At 35.1% G+C, this 17,772-nt stretch overlaps 4 protein-coding genes across 4 annotated transcripts; 1 reads left to right on the top strand and 3 right to left on the bottom strand.

The window, feature by feature from the left end:
• Positions 1-419: 419 nt before the first annotated feature.
• Positions 420-2,412, bottom strand: LOC102581985 (ferritin-2, chloroplastic-like). The gene is given in 8 exon segments (NM_001288475.1): positions 420-720; positions 839-902; positions 1,017-1,082; positions 1,272-1,333; positions 1,613-1,700; positions 1,781-1,841; positions 1,932-2,015; positions 2,095-2,412. Coding segments are annotated over 8 exon segments (756 nt in total). The 5' UTR covers positions 2,376-2,412; the 3' UTR covers positions 420-670.
• Positions 2,413-5,404: 2,992 nt separating this feature from the next.
• Positions 5,405-6,469, bottom strand: LOC107061665 (uncharacterized mitochondrial protein AtMg00810-like). Its single transcript, XM_015311320.1, has 2 exons — positions 5,749-6,469; positions 5,405-5,703 (listed from the first exon to the last, which is right to left on the bottom strand). Exons 1-2 carry the CDS (start codon positions 6,467-6,469, stop codon positions 5,405-5,407), a joined length of 1,020 nt encoding a protein of 339 aa, XP_015166806.1.
• A 3,704-nt stretch (positions 6,470-10,173) lies between these two features.
• LOC107061664 (uncharacterized) lies at positions 10,174-11,154 on the bottom strand. Its single transcript, XM_015311319.1, has 2 exons — positions 10,391-11,154; positions 10,174-10,288 (listed from the first exon to the last, which is right to left on the bottom strand). The coding sequence occupies exons 1-2, from the start codon at positions 11,152-11,154 to the stop codon at positions 10,174-10,176; spliced, it is 879 nt and encodes a 292-aa protein (XP_015166805.1).
• Positions 11,155-17,224: 6,070 nt separating this feature from the next.
• Positions 17,225-17,533, top strand: LOC107061663 (uncharacterized mitochondrial protein AtMg00810-like). The gene has a single exon (XM_015311318.1). It carries the CDS (start codon positions 17,225-17,227, stop codon positions 17,531-17,533), a length of 309 nt encoding a protein of 102 aa, XP_015166804.1.
• The last annotated feature ends 239 nt before the right edge of the window (positions 17,534-17,772 follow it).

The following is a 17,772-nucleotide window of genomic DNA, read 5'->3' as shown; positions in this document are numbered from 1 at the left end:
CCAAAGAAAAGCCTAACCTTTTAAAAATCAAAACCAAAAGAAAAGTCTAACTTTTGAAAAATCAAAGCCAAAGATCAACCAACGAACCCAAAATTCGATACAGAAGAATCGAATTAATGCCCAACAATAGCTTCATTTGTTTAATCTAACATCTGATTTACCTTCTCGGTTATACTTTTCACTCCGGGAAGGAGTGGGGAGAACTGTTTACCAAACTAATTGAAATGCCCAGAATTCCTAGATTACAAGACTGGACATATATATAGGTAACATCATCACAAGTCAGAAACAACCCAAAGTCAAAATAAGAACCAGCCTGGCGATAAAATGCTATAAGTTGCAGAAATATGCCAAAACATGACTTGAAACAAAAGGAAATTTACTAAAATTTGATAGAATGCTCACTGGTGCACTTCAGGTTCAAGCTACAAGTGGCAAGCATGATAGCATAGATAGATGGTAAGTAATCAAACTCCAAAGTACTTGAAAACTAGTAAGTAAACAATAGCACAACTGACTAGATCGATCTACTAGGTCACTCTTGTATGCACTTGCTAATAGTCTATTAATAAGAAGAGGCTCATAATCTCAGATACCCCATTCTAATATCCAAATTTAGCCAGACAACAATGGCAAAATACAAATGGTAAGCCAAATTCTATCTTCTCCTTCAAGCAGCAGCTCCCTCTTGCAGCAGCATCTGATCAAAATGCCAAACACCTAAATCACAACCAAAGAGGAAATGTTAAGATAACAAGTTTGGGGGAACACAATATAGATATATGACGCTATTTCGCAATGAACAAATACAATCTTTAAATGGGATGCACAATCTTACCATGTCCTTGGCCAACTCTTCTCAGCTGAGCAACATATTCTGAGATCTTCTTGATAGCTTCCACCTAAAATTAGTAAAGCAACATCTTAATTTTGTATAGCTACAAATGGATTTAGGATTTAATCTCAAAATCTTTCAAACATATTAGCGGTATTTCTACGCAGTAGTAAACCATCACCTGTTCTCCCAAGAACTCGCTTTCAACAAAATCAGCCAATTGCACATCATTGTTTCGTGAGGCTACCTGTTTTTTTTTTAGAGTTTATCAACATCAATAAAAAACCTAAAAGTGGCAGATTCTATAAATACGCATATGTGCTGTCGCACTTCAAAAAATTGAAGTTTTCATCATAAAAATCTGATTATTGTCACCACATCAAAATATATCGAGATGTACGTTAATATAACCAACAAGCATGATAGAGGAACTCACAGCATGCACGTTTAGAAGTTTTTCATTTGTCAACTTCTCCAGAGACAGCGCAAGCTCCATTGCTACAGAGTAAATTAAAATCAGTGGTTGAACGGAATATAACAAATGTAGTGTTTACTAGCCCTTCTAAATTCACGAGAAGCAACACAAATATACAGTAGTTAATAGGGATCTAAGTGTACAAAACCATCACAATAAATATGCACCTAACTCCATTTAATTGTCCACAAGTAATCCATTTCCAAGTTGACAGAGACAACCATTTGTACATAGTAGATTTAAGTCTATACAGGAACTCCCAAATTAGAATTTACAGCTAGGAGAAATGGAGCTAAACTTACCATACAATGCATCCCCCTTCTCAACATGATCAAACTCAGTCAGTGGCATCAAGATAGACTGCAGCTTCACCTTCCCACCACGCTTGTTCTACAAACAAGAAGAAACACAAAATATTAGAAACCATAACCCCAGCTGGAGATTCATTATAACACCGAATTGTCAAACACCTGGTATTCCATAAATTTCTCAGCGTGCTCTCTTTCCTCTGCACTAGATTCCTTGAAAAAACTACAGTCAAGAAAGCAAGAATGAAAACCCATCTAACAAATCCACAGACAAAGAAAATCAAAATTTCAAAAGGGGCTTCTGAAAAATTACTTGGCTAGACCCTTAAGAGCAACGTTGTCTCGATCAAAATAGGCATACATAGCATGATAAACGTAAGAAACATTGTATTCCACACTGAAAATCCAAAAATAACTCATTAATACCAACAGATTTGAAACACAAAACAATAACAAAATATTTTTTAAAAACCCACTTGATCTGTTCATTAATAGCAGCTTCAGATTCATCGCAGTACTTCTGGCGGGCAAGAGAGGCTTGTGGAAGAGAGGGTACAAGCATAAACTCTTTCTTCAACTCCTCAAATGGCTCAAACACAACCCCTGTTAAGGGCTTGTGGTTTGTCCCCTTTGAAGCACAAATTATCAACCCGTTTCCACTTTTAGCAGAAAAACTCTTGTGGGTTAACGGATTTTCCCCATGGGTAGACTTAGGGGTGTTCAATAGAGCAAAAGCGGGTGCTACCTTGAGAAGCATGGTGGAAAATTAGGGTTATGAAAAAACAGGGGAGAAAATTCAGTGTGTGGTGATGACTGATGATAGGAAAGGGAAAGATGAAACCTATAGATATAGTAAAAGGTGAGTAGACTGCAGAAGATGAGGACCGTTGGATGGATTTACAAGTGGATGGATAGGATTGATTTGCGGACAGGAGCGCGTGGTTGGCTTGTGCCCTATCTGGATTACTGCACTAAAACGTTCATTTCCCAAAAAGACAAAAAGATAAAAGAGGCTTTTCGAACTGATTTTGGAACGCAAAAGATTCTCTAAATTTTATTTTATTTTTAAATCAGTAATTATTTACTTATAAAATTTCAAATTTAATTTGGAGTTAATTTAGTGCTCCTTTCTAATTTCATTTTCAACTCCAGCTTCATAAATTTAAATAAAGTGAAAAATATTTAAAATCTATAAATAAATGTTTATTAAATTGTTGTGATTTTTTTAAATACAGACAGAGTTTTTAAGCAATATATCTACCCACTCTATCTCAAGTATAATTTGCGAGTGCGCTCTCTCTATGTTATTTATGGTATACTAGTTATTAGGTTCCCGCGCCAGCGCGGGCCCAATGTATATTACTTCCTCCGTCTCATTTTATGTGAGGTAGTTTGATTCGCCACGGAGTTTAAAAAAGAAATGAAGACTTTTAAAATTTGTGGTCCAAAATGAATGATATAAATTTGTATGACTGTAAATTATTTCATTAAGGGTAAAATAAATATTTTATAATCAAATTGTTACTTAATATAGAAATGTGACATTCTTTTGGGACTGACTAAAAAGGAAAGTAAATAACATAAATTGGGAGTAGTTCTTTGTTTCAATTTATGTGACACCGATGAAATTTGGAGAGTTATATAATTTTTTGTATGTGATTTTGTTAAATATATTTTGAAGTTGTTAATTTATTGTGATTTATAGCACTTCTTATATCATTTTCAAATAATATATATTACTCTTTCTGTTCCATTTTATGTGACGTAGGTACTTTTACGAAAGTCAACTAAATTTCTTATATGATTCTTCAATATTTTTAGTTGTTATTTTACTTTAATTTACGTTACTTTTTATGTTATTTTCAAACAAACTTCTTATGTTTCAATATGGAATTAAAGAGTCAATAAAATTTCTTTTATGATTTTTAATTATGTTTTTTTAATATCTTATATTATTACATTGTGATTTTAAGTACTTTTTATGTAATTTTTAAATCTAGAACAAATTAAAAGAAAAACAAGGAAAAATTTAAATGAAGAAAGTACTAAAATTTTCAAATAATCATATTTCTATATTAAAATGTTAAAAACTTTAAAACTCCACATATATGCAGAAAATCATATACGGAAGACAAAATAATTTTTAAAATATATATTAAAGCTCTTTCTAATAATATCACATATTTATTCTATTTTTCAAATAATATATATTTCTCACTCAATCTCAATTACGCAGTACATATGAAATTTCGAGAGTTAATCAAATTCTTAGTACTATTTTAAACTATATTTTAGTACTATTTATATAATTTTCAAATAATATATGTTACTCACTCTATTATATTATGCAATACATGTGAAATTTCAAGAATTAACCAAATTTTTAATATTTTAAATTGATTTTTAGTACTATTTTTGTAGTAAATAGAGGAAGTTGAAGAAGAAGGGCAAATCGGTCAATTGACTGACTAACCCTAAGCTCCTAAACATTCTCACTTCTAAATGGAAGCACGGGCACAATATCCGTTAAATTGTTAATTATTATGATTTATAATATTTTTTACATTATTTTCAAATAATATATGTTATGTATTTTTAAATACTTTAAGTTGTGATTAATAATATTCTTAACGTAATTTCAAATAATATATGTTACTCCATTTGTCCCAATTTATGTGACACATGTGAAATTTTGAGAGTTAATATGTTTTTCAAATATTGTAAGTTGTTAACTATTGTGGTTTATGGTATTCTTAATGTAATTTTTCAAATAATATATGTTATTCCCTTCGTCTTAATTATAGAATTCGCGTAAAATTTTGAGAGTTAATCGAATTTGTAATATTTTAAATTTATTTTTTAGTACTATTTAAAAAGGAAAAAATTAAAATATAATGAAAGAGGAGTGTATAAAAGTAGGTGGGCCATCTTTGTGATAGGTGGGCCATCTTCAAAAACCAAATATAAAAGTAGGTGGGCCATGGTGCCACGTGTCGAAAGAAGAGTGAATTCTATTCACTCTTCTTATATAGTAAAATATATATGATATATGATTTAAATAAAATAAAAGTAGGTGGGCCATGATGCCACGTGTCGAAAGAAGAGTGAATTTTATTCACTCTTCTTATATAGTAATAATATATGTAAATCCTTGACCTCCGGCACTAAACTTAAATCATGGTCACTTCTCAACTTTTTCGTGTTTTATCCCTCTTTAAATTCAACCAAGAATACACAAATCTCCCAAACCCTCTACTATGATTATTTTTTTTTTGGTTCCCAAACCCTCTACTCTGACCTTTAGCCCTTGTGCCGATTATGGGCTTTATCAAAATTATGCTAAAAAATTACAATTAGTAATGTGTCACAATTAGAGGTGGACATAAATATTAAAAAATCAAATCAGATAGAACTAATTCGGTTCTTTAGGTCAATTTTAGAATTGTTTTTTTAAAGTTCAATTTTTGAATTTAGTATCCGATGAAATGGTCTCAATTCTTTGCTGCTAAAGAATCGAACTTTTATTTATTATTTCATAAGAATCTTAAATATAATCATTATAATGTGAAAGGTTTCAATATAATTAGACGGTTTTTTTAGTCTTGAACCTCGGTGCATGCATTGTAAAAAAAAGTAATACTACTAAAGGAGATAAAATAAAAAGAAGACATAATTAAAGCAATAAATGCTAGCCATTATTATCACAAATATATGAAACTTGAAGAGATTCCTAAAGTCTATTTTTTTTTACTTTTTTTTTTTGTAAATATGATATTTTATAGGTAATTAAATTGGCGTCGGAGGTTGAATCCATAAAATCCTAGCATGAAAAACATGATTTTTAGCCAAGCAAATCGATAACTGATTGTCACAGTACAAGGTAACTGAGTAGCCAACAGGTTGGTGTAAATCCTTCATCAACTGCATAAGCCATGTACTTTCTTGAGCTGCAACTGCTACTACCCTATGCTCTGCTTCTGTTGTTGATAGCGACAGAGTTGGTTGCCTTTTGCTACACCAAGAAATTGCTCCATCTCCGAGCTTAAACACATAGCCAGTAGTTGAACGACGATTATCATAATCCCCTGCATAGTCAGAGTCACAATATCCGACCAACTTGCATTATTCACCTTTCTTGTACAAAAGACCATAATCAATTGTACTTTTCACATATGTTAGTATTCGCCGAACAACCTCCATATGATGCTTCTTTGGATTGTGCATGTAGCGACTCATCACACCAATTGCAAAAGAAACACCAGGTCGAGTCTGAGTTAAATAAATCAGACTACCTACCAATTGTCGATACATTGTCATATCTCCTAAGTCTTTTCCTTCATGCACACACATTTTAGCATTTGGCTCCAATGGTGTTGATATTGGTTTGCAATTAAACATTCCAAACTTCTTCAACAGATCTTCAGAATATTTCTTTTGATGCAAACAAATTCCTTCTTCATTACAATCAACCTCCAAGCCAAGAAAATGGTTGATTTGTCCAAGTTCCTTCATCTGGAAGCGAACTGACAAATTCTTCTTTGTTAGAAGAATTTCTTCTTCACAATCTCCTGTTAGGATTGAATCATCCACATATACTAACACAATAGCTAGTTTCCTTCCAACAACTTTCACAAATAATCTGGAATCTGCCGATGCTACAGAATAACAACTATGAGTAAGAAATTCAGAAATCTTACCATACCATGCCCTTGGTGCTTGCTTTAACCTATATAGCGCTTTTCGAAGCTTACATACATACTCGGGATGATCTTGACTCTGAAAGCCTATTGGTTGACATATGTAGATCTCCCGATCTAACTCTCCGTGCAAAAATGCATTCTTTACGTCCATCTGTCATAGGTTCCAATTTTTACTGGATGTAAGTGCAAGTATGATCCGGACTGTAGTAATCTTAGCCACTGGACTAAATGTTTCATCATAATCTAGTCCATATTGCTGAGAAAAGCTCGAGCTACACGACGAGCTTTGAGCCTTTCAATCGACCCATTTGTGTGACATTTTATCTTGTAAATCCATGTACTGGAAATAAGTTTGACACCTCTTGGCTTTACCACAAGCTCCCAAGTTTGATTCAGTTCTAGCGTAGCAATTTCCTCCTCCATAGCTTTAATCCAGTTCGGATTTTAAAATGCTTCCTCAAAATTCTCTGGTTCTTTTTCATTTTCTTCTTCTACTATGGCAGCATTGGCATACTTAGGATTAAGCTTTCTTATCCTTGATGATCTTCTAAGAGACGGGGGTGTGTTTGCTCCACTTGATTGTTGGTACACACCAGTTTGCCAAGGATTTTGAGCCACGCCTTCGTCAACAATATCTTCGTTAGCTTCATCTTCAGCTTCATCTAGACTCAATTGGACATGAGACGAGTCCAATACATCTTTGAGAACATTTGAATCTGGCAGCATCTCCTTATTTGAAGACCACCATGAAGAAGCTTCATCAAATATCACATTCTGAGAAGTGTAGCACTTTCCCGTGCTTGGGTCACAACATCGTCACCCTTTTCGCTGACTGTCATACACTACAAAGATACACCTAACAACTTTTTTGTCCATCTTTCTACGTAAATGATTAGGTACAAATACATAGCATACACATCCGAAAACACAAAAATAGCTAACTGAAGGTTTCATATTACATACCTTCTCAAAAGGTGAAAGAAAACTTAACCTTTATTGAGGAAGTCTATTGATCACAAAAGCTGCAACTTTCATAGCTTCCGCCCAAAATTGTCTGAGAATATTTTTCACGTGAAGCAAGCTCCAACAAATTTCTGCTAGGTGTCTATTCTTTCTTTCTGCTACGCCATTTTGTTGTGGCGTATTTGGACATGTGAGCTGACGATGTATTTGATACTTTCGAAGGAATTCAGAGAATTCATATGAGGTGTATTCCCCGCCATTGTCAGTTCGCAAGCAAATAATTTTCTTGCCAACTTCTGCTTCAGTAACCTTTTTGAATTCTTTGAAGGGTAAAGGGTCAAATATTCCCGGGCGTTAGTTGGTCTGCTGGAAATATCCAGCTCATTTTACATTTATTTAAATGCCAAATGAAATTGCCACGTCATTTTTACATTACCACATGACATTTTTATATTAAAAGGGAAAAGGGTCAATTAATCCCCTAATCTGATCCATAAATCAACCTTCTCTTTTAAATAGCCCATATCCGATCCGTATCATATGCCTTATTTATTACTATCAAAATCACAGATTTCATTTCAAAGCTAGAGTTTTTGAGAGCCCTCCCCCTATCGATGTCATTTTGAGAAGCTCGCACGACCATAAAAGAGTATTCTAGTATCTTCAGTTATCTATAACAAGCATTGTTACTTGGATTTTCTTTTGATTGCTGCCTTATTGTATTTGTACGCATGGCATTTCTGAATTATGCTAGTAGTGATCTTAGCGGTAAGTTAGATGAATTCAAGAACAAGGCGTCCTTAGATATTTTGCCTATGCTAGATTTGTAGGGTACTTTACATAGATCTTGAATTGTGAGAGAATACCAAATCCAGCCATTTGCAAGGAGTGGGGTAGGAATACCAATGCTTGATCCTTGAGTTTTTGGATTTTTTTTTTTCCTTGCAATGGAAAACGCTCTAAGTCCATCTGCTAAAAGGTAAAATGCCTTAATCAGAAGGTTTTTAACATAGAGCCAACTTCGAGAACTCATGGAACCTCTTTTGTTGTGATTTCTACCAATTTATAACTTTCTTATCACAGATGAATAGTTGGGAAATAAAAAGGTGATTTTTGAATTCTTCTCTTTAATTTTTGTTAAAACTTGAATGGTGGAAGATGACTAGAATACTCTTTTATTGTGGTGCGAGCTACTAAAAATGAAATCGATGGGGGGAGGGCTCTCAAGAACCCTAGCTTTGAAATGAAATCTGCGATTTTGATGGTAATGAAGAAGGGATATGATACGGGTTATTTAAAAGAAGGATTGATTTATGGACCGGATTAGGGGATTAATTGACCCCTTTCCCTTTTAATATAAAAATGCAATGTGGTAATGTAAAAATGACGTGACAATTTCATTTGGCATTTAAATAAATGTAAAATGAGCTAGATATTTTCAGCAGACCAACTAACGCCCATAAGGGCATATCTAAGCAAAAAGTTGGACGGCGAGGGCACGAGTGACCCAAACTTTAAACGGGGGGTATATCTAGACGTTTTCGAATAGTTTATGGACATATTTGACCCTTTTCCCTTCTTTGAATTTTGAAAATGTATTAGACTTTTCCTTTAAAATATAAATCCACATATACCAGGAAAAATCATCAATGAAGGTTAACATATATTTCATCCCACCAACAGAAAGTTGCTTGACAAGTCCAAATACATCAGAGTGAATTAACTCTAATGGTTCCTTGGCTTTATATTTTGACTCCTCATACGACAACTGATGTGCTTTACCATATTGACAACCACACATATTACATTTGTCCTTATAGAAAGTTTTGGAAGACCCTTCAACATTGACTTTTCCATCATGACACTAAGTTTAAAGTAGCTAACGTGACTCAATCGCATGTGCCATAAGTCTGCAATTTCGTTCTTCCTTGTCCTGTCTATAAATGTGGTTTCTACCGACATTACATAGACATAATTAAGTCTTTGTCCCTTCATTATTGGCTCTTCTTTAATCTCAAGATCATGATATATCCTTACATCTTGAGGACCAAACAGAATAAAATGACCCAGAGATGTTAATTGTGCTACTGAAAGAAGATTTTTCTTCATATCTGGGACATGATAAACATTTTGAAGCAACATCGGATCAGAACTACTATTTGGAGTCACTACAACCTTGTCGATATGAGCTATCAATAATTTTATATCGTCGGTTGTCACCACCTCACGACTTCACTTGTACTTGGTTAGATTTTGCAACTTTTGTTTGTCACCAGTCATATGACAGGTCCAAATACATCAGAGTGAATTAACTCTATTGGTTCCTTGGATTTATATTTTGACTTCTCATACGACAACTGATGTGCTTTACCATACTGACAGCCCATATATATTACATCTGTAAGGAAAATTTTGGAAGACCCTTCAACATTGACTTTTCCATCATGACACTAAGTTTAGAGTAGCTAACGTTACTCAATCGCATGTGTCATAAATCTGCAGTTTCATTCTTCCTTGTCCTATCTATATATGTGATTCCTGCCGACATTACATAGACAGAATTCAGTCTTTGTCCCTTCATTATTGGCTCTTCTTTAGTCTTAAGATCATGATCTATCCTTACATATTGCGGACCAAACATAATAAAATGACCCAGAGATATTAATTGTGCTACTGAAATAAGATTTTTCTTCATACCTGGACATGATAAACATTTTGAAGCAATATTAGATCAACACTACTATTTGGAGTCACTACAATCTTGCCGGTATGATCTATTGATAATTTTGTATCGTCATCTGTCACCACCTCACGATTTCCCTTGTACTTGGTTAGATATTGCAACTTCTCTTTGTTACTAGTCATATGGTTTGAACACCTTGAGTCAACAATCTAGTCATTCTGATAGTCAATTTGTTTAGAGGTTGTTACTGTAAGAGTTAACTCATCTTGTTCTACAACAAAGAATGCTTCAACATCCCAATCATTTTCACTCTTTTCCTTTGGACTGGAAATGGCTGCAACGTTGCTCTCAACAGCTCTTTTATTGAACCAGCAAGCCTTGGCTTTATGGCCCTTCTTTCCTCAATGATGACACTTCCCTTCAAACCTCTTATTTTCCCCCCAATAGTTCTTTGAAGCTCCCCCTGGATGATAATTCCTCTTTCCTTGATGATTATTTTCCTTATTATCACTTCTTTTTGACCCACATACATTGTACTGTTTGGAGTTCCCTCTGCTTTTGTTGATATAAAGTGCTTCCTCCTCACCTTTTTGTGAAACACCGCCCATTTGCTTAGCCATGGCTTCTTGGCCAACAAACATATTCTCCAACTCAACAAGTGATGGTTGAATTTTCCATCCCAGTATTGCAGTAACAAAGTTTCTGTACTCAGATCTCAAACCATGAATGATTATTCTTTTCATCCTAGTTTCCCTGATTGGAGTTGTTGGTTCCAATTTTGAAATTTCACGACATATCGACTTCACTTTGTGTAAGTATTGCGCAATGCTCATATAATTTTGAGCTATCGACAATAACTCACTTTCAAAAAGTTGTAGTCGTGTGTTTTTCTTCTTTGAAAAGAGTGCAACCAGTGTGTCCCAAGCTTCTTTTGGTGTTCCAGCATCACGTATATGTTCCAACACGTCTTCTTCGATGGTGGTCTTGAGAGCAAATAATGTTTTTCCTGCTTTAATCTTCCATTTTATCAATGTGCCATTTGGTTCTTCTTCCCCTGGTTTGACTTCATTTCCATTAACGACCTCCCAAAGATCTTGACCTTCCATGTAGGAAGTCATACATGTCATCCATGTTTTGTTATTCTGATGGTTGAGTTTCTTAACTCCACCTATTGCTTGTAAATCAGTCATCGCAACAGAACAAAACAACTAGTATATATGTTATGTGTGACTTCTCTTTCTCTCCTTTAAACATAGCTCTGATACCAAATGATGAATACCTTACTGAATAGAGAAGCCAATAGTTGAAAGAGGAAATAACAAGAAGAATAGAAAAGAAACAAGACTAGAAGAGAAACGTGTTTTCTTGCAGAGAAGTGGTTGAATATTTTTATTCAATACGCTTTGTAGCCTTAAGTAGGCTTACATATTGTGGAATCATATTCCCACTAGACCACTATTGGAATTCCACTAAACAAGTTCTCTTAAACTTTAGGAACACAATCTGCAATTCTACAAAACAGGGAAAAGCTATAACGAATTAAAAATAACGAAGTACCAACTAAAAGCTAAAATATAGCTCTCTGCTGACTTATTCAAACTAGAAAATAAGGTTGATGTTGTACAACTTTTAACATATGCCCCATGAGATCCATCTATTGAGGTCCTTTTTTTAATGGCATTTCAGGTGTTTCTCAGGTCCTTGAATTGAGGCTGGTGGAGTCGAAGTTGGTGATGGAGTTGCTGGCATTTCTAATTGAGTAATAAATTAAAGTTATTGACATAAAACTGTCATAATGATGAGTATTTCATACATGTTTGTCTTTTAAATGCAAAGGTATAAATATATGTAACACAAAGGTCGAACGTCATGGAAACTTCACTAGCTTTATCATCAACCTCGATTTTGTTACGCTCAATAAGAATCCAAAATAGCGGAAATAAGTTCGTGTTCCACTTTCAAAGTCAGTCGTTTGCAATTCATAATTGGACAAAGACGACTCCTGTGGTTCCATTCTTTCTTACTGTACTTCTGGGTCAACCTATCCCGAATGGGAAGAAGAGGGTCAGTCAAACTGTGGTCTACTTTGTACGTTTACTGAGCAGACCCCTCACACAAGGCATGACCTAGAAAATGAAAATAGTGAAACATAGGTCTCGTCGAACAGGAAGATCGAAGTTCATAATTTCAAGTTCTTATAACTTTATAATGCAAATATTCAAAGTTAAAATATCTACTTTTATAATTAAAAACATGAGGAATAGATGGACTGCAAAATGGTAGAAGTCATATTTAAATCTTCAAAATAGAAAAAGAGAAAAGCATATCGGAGCACACTTTTATAAACCAAAAATTGAAGAATCAAATCAAAAATTGAATACCCATCCTAATCACAATCCAACTTTTAATACCATTATTCAACCATTTCTACCAAATTTATCACAGTGGACAATGGTGAAACTACAATGACATGGACTCAAGTATAAATTAATAGAATGAACATAATTGAAAATGTGAAATTTGCAGTTGTTTGAAAAATTCTTCCATGGTTGGTGTTGAGAATGACTGAATTAATTAAAGTAGTTAGAGTTAGATAGAGTTAGTGGTTAGCATTGATAGTTGTACATGATTAAGGAATTGGTTTAGTTAGTTATGTTTTTGTATAAATATGTGCTGGCCCACACAGTTGTAAAACCAACTTTTAACAATACAGATAAGATATTTTCTCTCTTTTCATCTTCATCGTTATTTTCTTTTCGCTCAAGTTTTAATGGGAGCTCATCTTTGTTCATCAATGGAGGTCTAAGCTTGAGTTTTTGACATGGTATCAGAGCAAGGCCCATTCCAATTTGTTGTTCACCAATGTTGGGCCCCCATTTAGAAGTGTTCACGCTCCAGTTAAGTTCTGGGAATGCGGGAGAGTGCTATGAAGTCCCACATCGGTAGAAGGATGAGAATTTGGTCTCCTTTTATGGACTTGGACAAACCTCCCCTCATGAGCTAGCTTTTGGGGTTGAGTTAGGCCCAGATGCCATATCTTTACTGTATCAGAGCAACGTTCCTCCATTTCATCGATCTTCGAAGCATTCATTCTTTTCTTTTATGAAATTTCTTCCGCAATTTTACATTTTTGTTTTCTTTGCGTTTTTACCTGCATTTCACTCACCAGTTCACATCGTTTTCTATTGAGCTTCATCTCAATTTTCTTTTTTCGATCGATTGTTAATCGATTCTTATCAATACTACTATGACACAAGAGAAGGAAACTACCGATTCGACTAACCCACTGTATATGCACCCCTCAGAGAGTGATGGTTCCAGAATTACTCCTGGTACCTTCGATGGAAGTGGATATAGGTCATGGCAGCGTGGTATGTTGCGGACTTTGTCTGTGAAGAACAAAGTGGGTTTTGTCAATGGCAAATACAAAAAGCCAGCTCCAGATGATCCTCTTCTCAATCAATGGGAACGATGTGACGACATGGTCACTTCCTGGATACTACACTCTCTCAAGAGACATTGTTGAAAGCTTGCAATATGTCAATAATGCTGCTGAACTCTGGCAGGAATTGGAGGACAAGTATGATCAAACTAATGGTGCTAAATTGTATCAACTTCAAAAGGAGCTTAGTGACCTAAGTCAAGGATCCATGGACATAACTCCTTACTATACTAAAATGAAGCGATTGTGGGAAGAACTAGGCACTTTAGATAACAACAATCAATGCAATTGTGTATGTATTTGTGGTGCCAAAATTGCTATACACAAAGATGAATAGGACAAAAGACTTATCAAGTTTTTGATGGGCCTAAATGAGGTATACACAGTAGTGTAGGGAAGCTTACTGATGATGAACCATCTTCCTACTATTGCCCAAGTTTTTTCTATTATAATTCAGGAAGAGAAACAATGAGAAGTTAAACCACACAACTACTTAGCCACAGACAGTACAACTTTAAGTGCACATGGAAGCAATCAGTTCAGGACAGTCAATACAATAACACTGTAGGAAACAAGTCCAATCAACAATTTCATAGAGGCAGTTCTTCAAGCATTCAAATATTTTTTGATTACTGCAAGAAGACTGGACATACCAAGGATAAATGCTACAGACTCCATGGTTTTCCACAAAATTTTAAGTTTACAAAAGGGAAGAATACAACATTTGTTGCAGTTGTCCATGGAGGACCCAATTAAGAATTGGACAATCATCTTGATAACCCTGGTACTTTGAGAGTTGATGGCAATTTCACCTTGACTAAAGAACAACAAACTCAGTTGCTGAACTTGCTTGGAAGTTTCCACAGTGGATCACCATGTGCTGGCACAAACAACATCTCCAATGGAGCTGCAAACTTTGCAGGTATTCTTGCTTAATCTACTCATAGTGAAGTCATGGCTAATCTTTCAGATAAATGTTCTCATTCACCAACTGACTTTTGGATATTGGACACCGGAGCATCTAACCATATGTCATATAAAAAAAAGATGTTTACCAACATTAAGACCTTATCTTATCCTTTCTTAGTCTCTCTACCAAATGGAAATAGAGTGAAAGTAACAGAAATATGTGATGTTGTTCTCAGTCCAACTTTAACATTGCATAAAGTGTTGTTTGCTCCCAGTTTCAAGTTCAATATCATCTCTATACATTCCCTTATTATGCACACACTCAAATCTGATGTTAATTTCTCTGCCTCTTCATGTGTCTTGCAGGCCCCTTCATTGAAGAGGCCTCTGGAGATTGGTAGAGAAAGGAATATATTGTATTTTCTCTGCACAAAATACCAATCCTCTGAGTCTTACTGTTCACCTTTTATTTCTCTTACTGCTACTTCTTCATCCTTTATGAACAGTTGCAAGCCTAACGATGTGTGTGATATTTCTGAATCTGATGCATTGTGTGATATTTCTGTTTCACAGGCTCATTCCCCATCCCTTATTCCTTATGTAAATGTTTGTTCTTCACATAATAAAAAGGCTTGTTCATCTCATAAATCTTCATCTACTAATTGTTCATCTTCTAGTAAGTGTGTGGATTCTCTGTGGTACAATAGGCTAGGACATGTTCCTTTTGTGAAGATGAGGGGATATCATCTATCCCACTTCAATTTTCCACTAAACAACCTTTCCTGTGTCATATTTGCCCCATGGCAAGACAAAACAGGTCCTCATTTCCACAACAATCCCAAACATACACCAACAAACCTTTTGACCTCTTACATATAGACATTTGGGGACCATACCATGTAAGTACATACAACAATTACAAGTACTTTGTAACCATAGTATATGACTATACCAGGTCCACTTGGACACACTTGATGAGCTGCAAAGCTAACACCTTACAAATACTAAAGGCTTTTTGTTCATATGATAGAAGATCAGTTTCAAACTTCCATCAAGACAATAAGATCTGATAATGACCTAGAATTCACCAACAATGAAGCCACAACTTTTTAACAATCCAAAGGAATTATACATCAAAGGTCATGTCCCTACACACCACAACAAAATGGTGTGGTAGAAAGAAAACATAAATACCTTCTAGAAACAGCAAGAGTACTTGTATATCAGTCCAAACTTCCCATAAGATATTTGGGAGAGTGCCTACTAACAACCATATACCTGATCAACATGTTACTTTCTGTTTCTCTCAAGGGCAAATGTCCATATGAACTCCTCCACTAAAAGAACCAAACTATTCCCACCTTAGAGGTTTGGATGTTTGTGTTATCCTACCATCCTCAAAACTTACAAAGATAAGTTTGAGCCTAGAACACAACCTCACATATTCATAGGGTACCCCTTTAGAACAAAAGGATACAAAGTCCTTGGCTTAGCCACTAGAAAGATACATGTCTCTTGAGATGTTCAATTTTGTGAAAATGTTTTTCCCTTTGTGTCTTTACCAATTCATTCTTGTTTTCCCACTGTACTAACATATGTGAATTCTGAGTCTTCTTTTATGTTTTCTGAAAATAACACTATCAATGCAAGGCAAACACAAATTGAACACATCACCCTTCAATGTTGCAGAACCTATTTATCCATGCATACCAAATGATACACCTAACATCTGACCTGACACCACTCAAAACACCTCACCTGACATTAATATGCAACCAAGACCTATGTGCAATTCTGATGTAGCCATACCAGCACCTAGGAGATCTTCTAGGACCTATGTTACACCCCATCACTTGAAAGAATTTGTTTACTCTCTTCTTTCGTTGAAAGACCACACCCAGGCACCCTCTACCTCGTTGAATGCAACCTTGACCAAAACCAAACAATTTTCTCTCACTTGTTTGGATCTGAAAAGTCAGCAGGTCATGCAAAATATTTCTCTTGATAAAGAACCTGATTCCTATGAGGAAGCAACTATGAATCCTGTTTGGCTAGCAGCCATGACACATGAGTTTGAGGCTTTAAATGCTAATCACACTTGGGATTTAGTTCTTTTACCTCCAAGAAAGAAATCAATAGGATGTAGATGGGTCTACAAGATCAAACACAAAGCCGATGGGTCCATAGAAAGGTTCAAGGCAATATTGGTGGTGAAAAGATACACTCAACAAACAACAGTTGATTACACTGTGACATTCTCACCAGTGGTTAAAATGACCACGGTTAGAACACTGATTAGTGTGGCTGTCAAGAGGGGGTGGAAGCTTTATCAATTAGATGTTAACAATTCATTCTTATATGGAGATTTGAATGAGAAAGCTTAATCAATTAGATGTTAACAATGCTCCTCAAGGGTTTGATACAAACACTTTACATTTGGTTTGCAAACTTAGGAAATCCTTATATGTCAATGGTATGATAAACTCCAACAGGCACTAGAGTCAAGAGGATTTTCACACTTAGTTGAAGACTATTCACTCTTCTACAAAAAGTTTGGTGGTTCTTTAATTTTTCTGGCAGTATATGTAGATAATATAGTGATCACATGAATAGAATTGAGTGAGATCAACAACTTAAATCAGTTTTACATGATGTTTTCAAGATTAATGATCTAGGACAACTACACTATTTCCTTGGTTTTGAGTTGCTTTATAAGACAAATGATGTCATAATCTCTCAGAGAAAGTTCACCACATAGTTGCTGAACGAGTTTGATTGCCTGTCATATACACCAGTAGCTGCTCCTTTGGAATGCAATCTAAAGTTGTTCATATGAAGGAGCCCTTCTCAATGATCCTACTTATTATAGGAAGTTGGTGGGGAAACTTAACTTCCTCACCAACACCAGAATGGATATAGCATACAATGTTCAACATTTAAGCCAATATATGCAAGCTCCTAGAGAACCTCATCTCAAGGGTGAAATATATGTGTTGAGGTTTTTGAAGAATGATCCTACTATGGGGATTTTCATGTCCAGAGATCCCATATTTGTTCTTAAATCATACTGTGACTCAGACTGGTCTTCTTGTCCTGATTCCATAAGATCAGTTAGTGGTTATATTGTCATGCTTGGTGATAGTCCAATTAGTTGGAAATCAAAGAAGCAAGCTACAATATCTTTTTCATCTGTTGAAGCTGAATACAGGTCCATCTGAATGGTGGTTGGGGAAGTGACTTGGCTAAGAAGAATCTTGACATAATTTGATGTTCCCTGCACTAATCCCACTCCTGTGTACTGTGACAGTCAAGCAACAATTCATATAGCTAGAAATCCTATTTTTCATGAACGTAATAAAGATATAGAGGTGGACTACCATTTTGTGAGAAATAACCTACAAGGTGGAATCATCAGTTTCACCATGTCTCAACTCATGAAAAACTGGCCGATATGTTT

Source organism: Solanum tuberosum, unplaced genomic scaffold (assembly GCF_000226075.1).
Source record: "Solanum tuberosum cultivar DM 1-3 516 R44 unplaced genomic scaffold, SolTub_3.0 scf00156, whole genome shotgun sequence".
Taxonomy (NCBI): Eukaryota; Viridiplantae; Streptophyta; class Magnoliopsida; order Solanales; family Solanaceae; genus Solanum; species Solanum tuberosum.
This window is presented reverse-complemented; position numbering and strand designations above follow the sequence as displayed.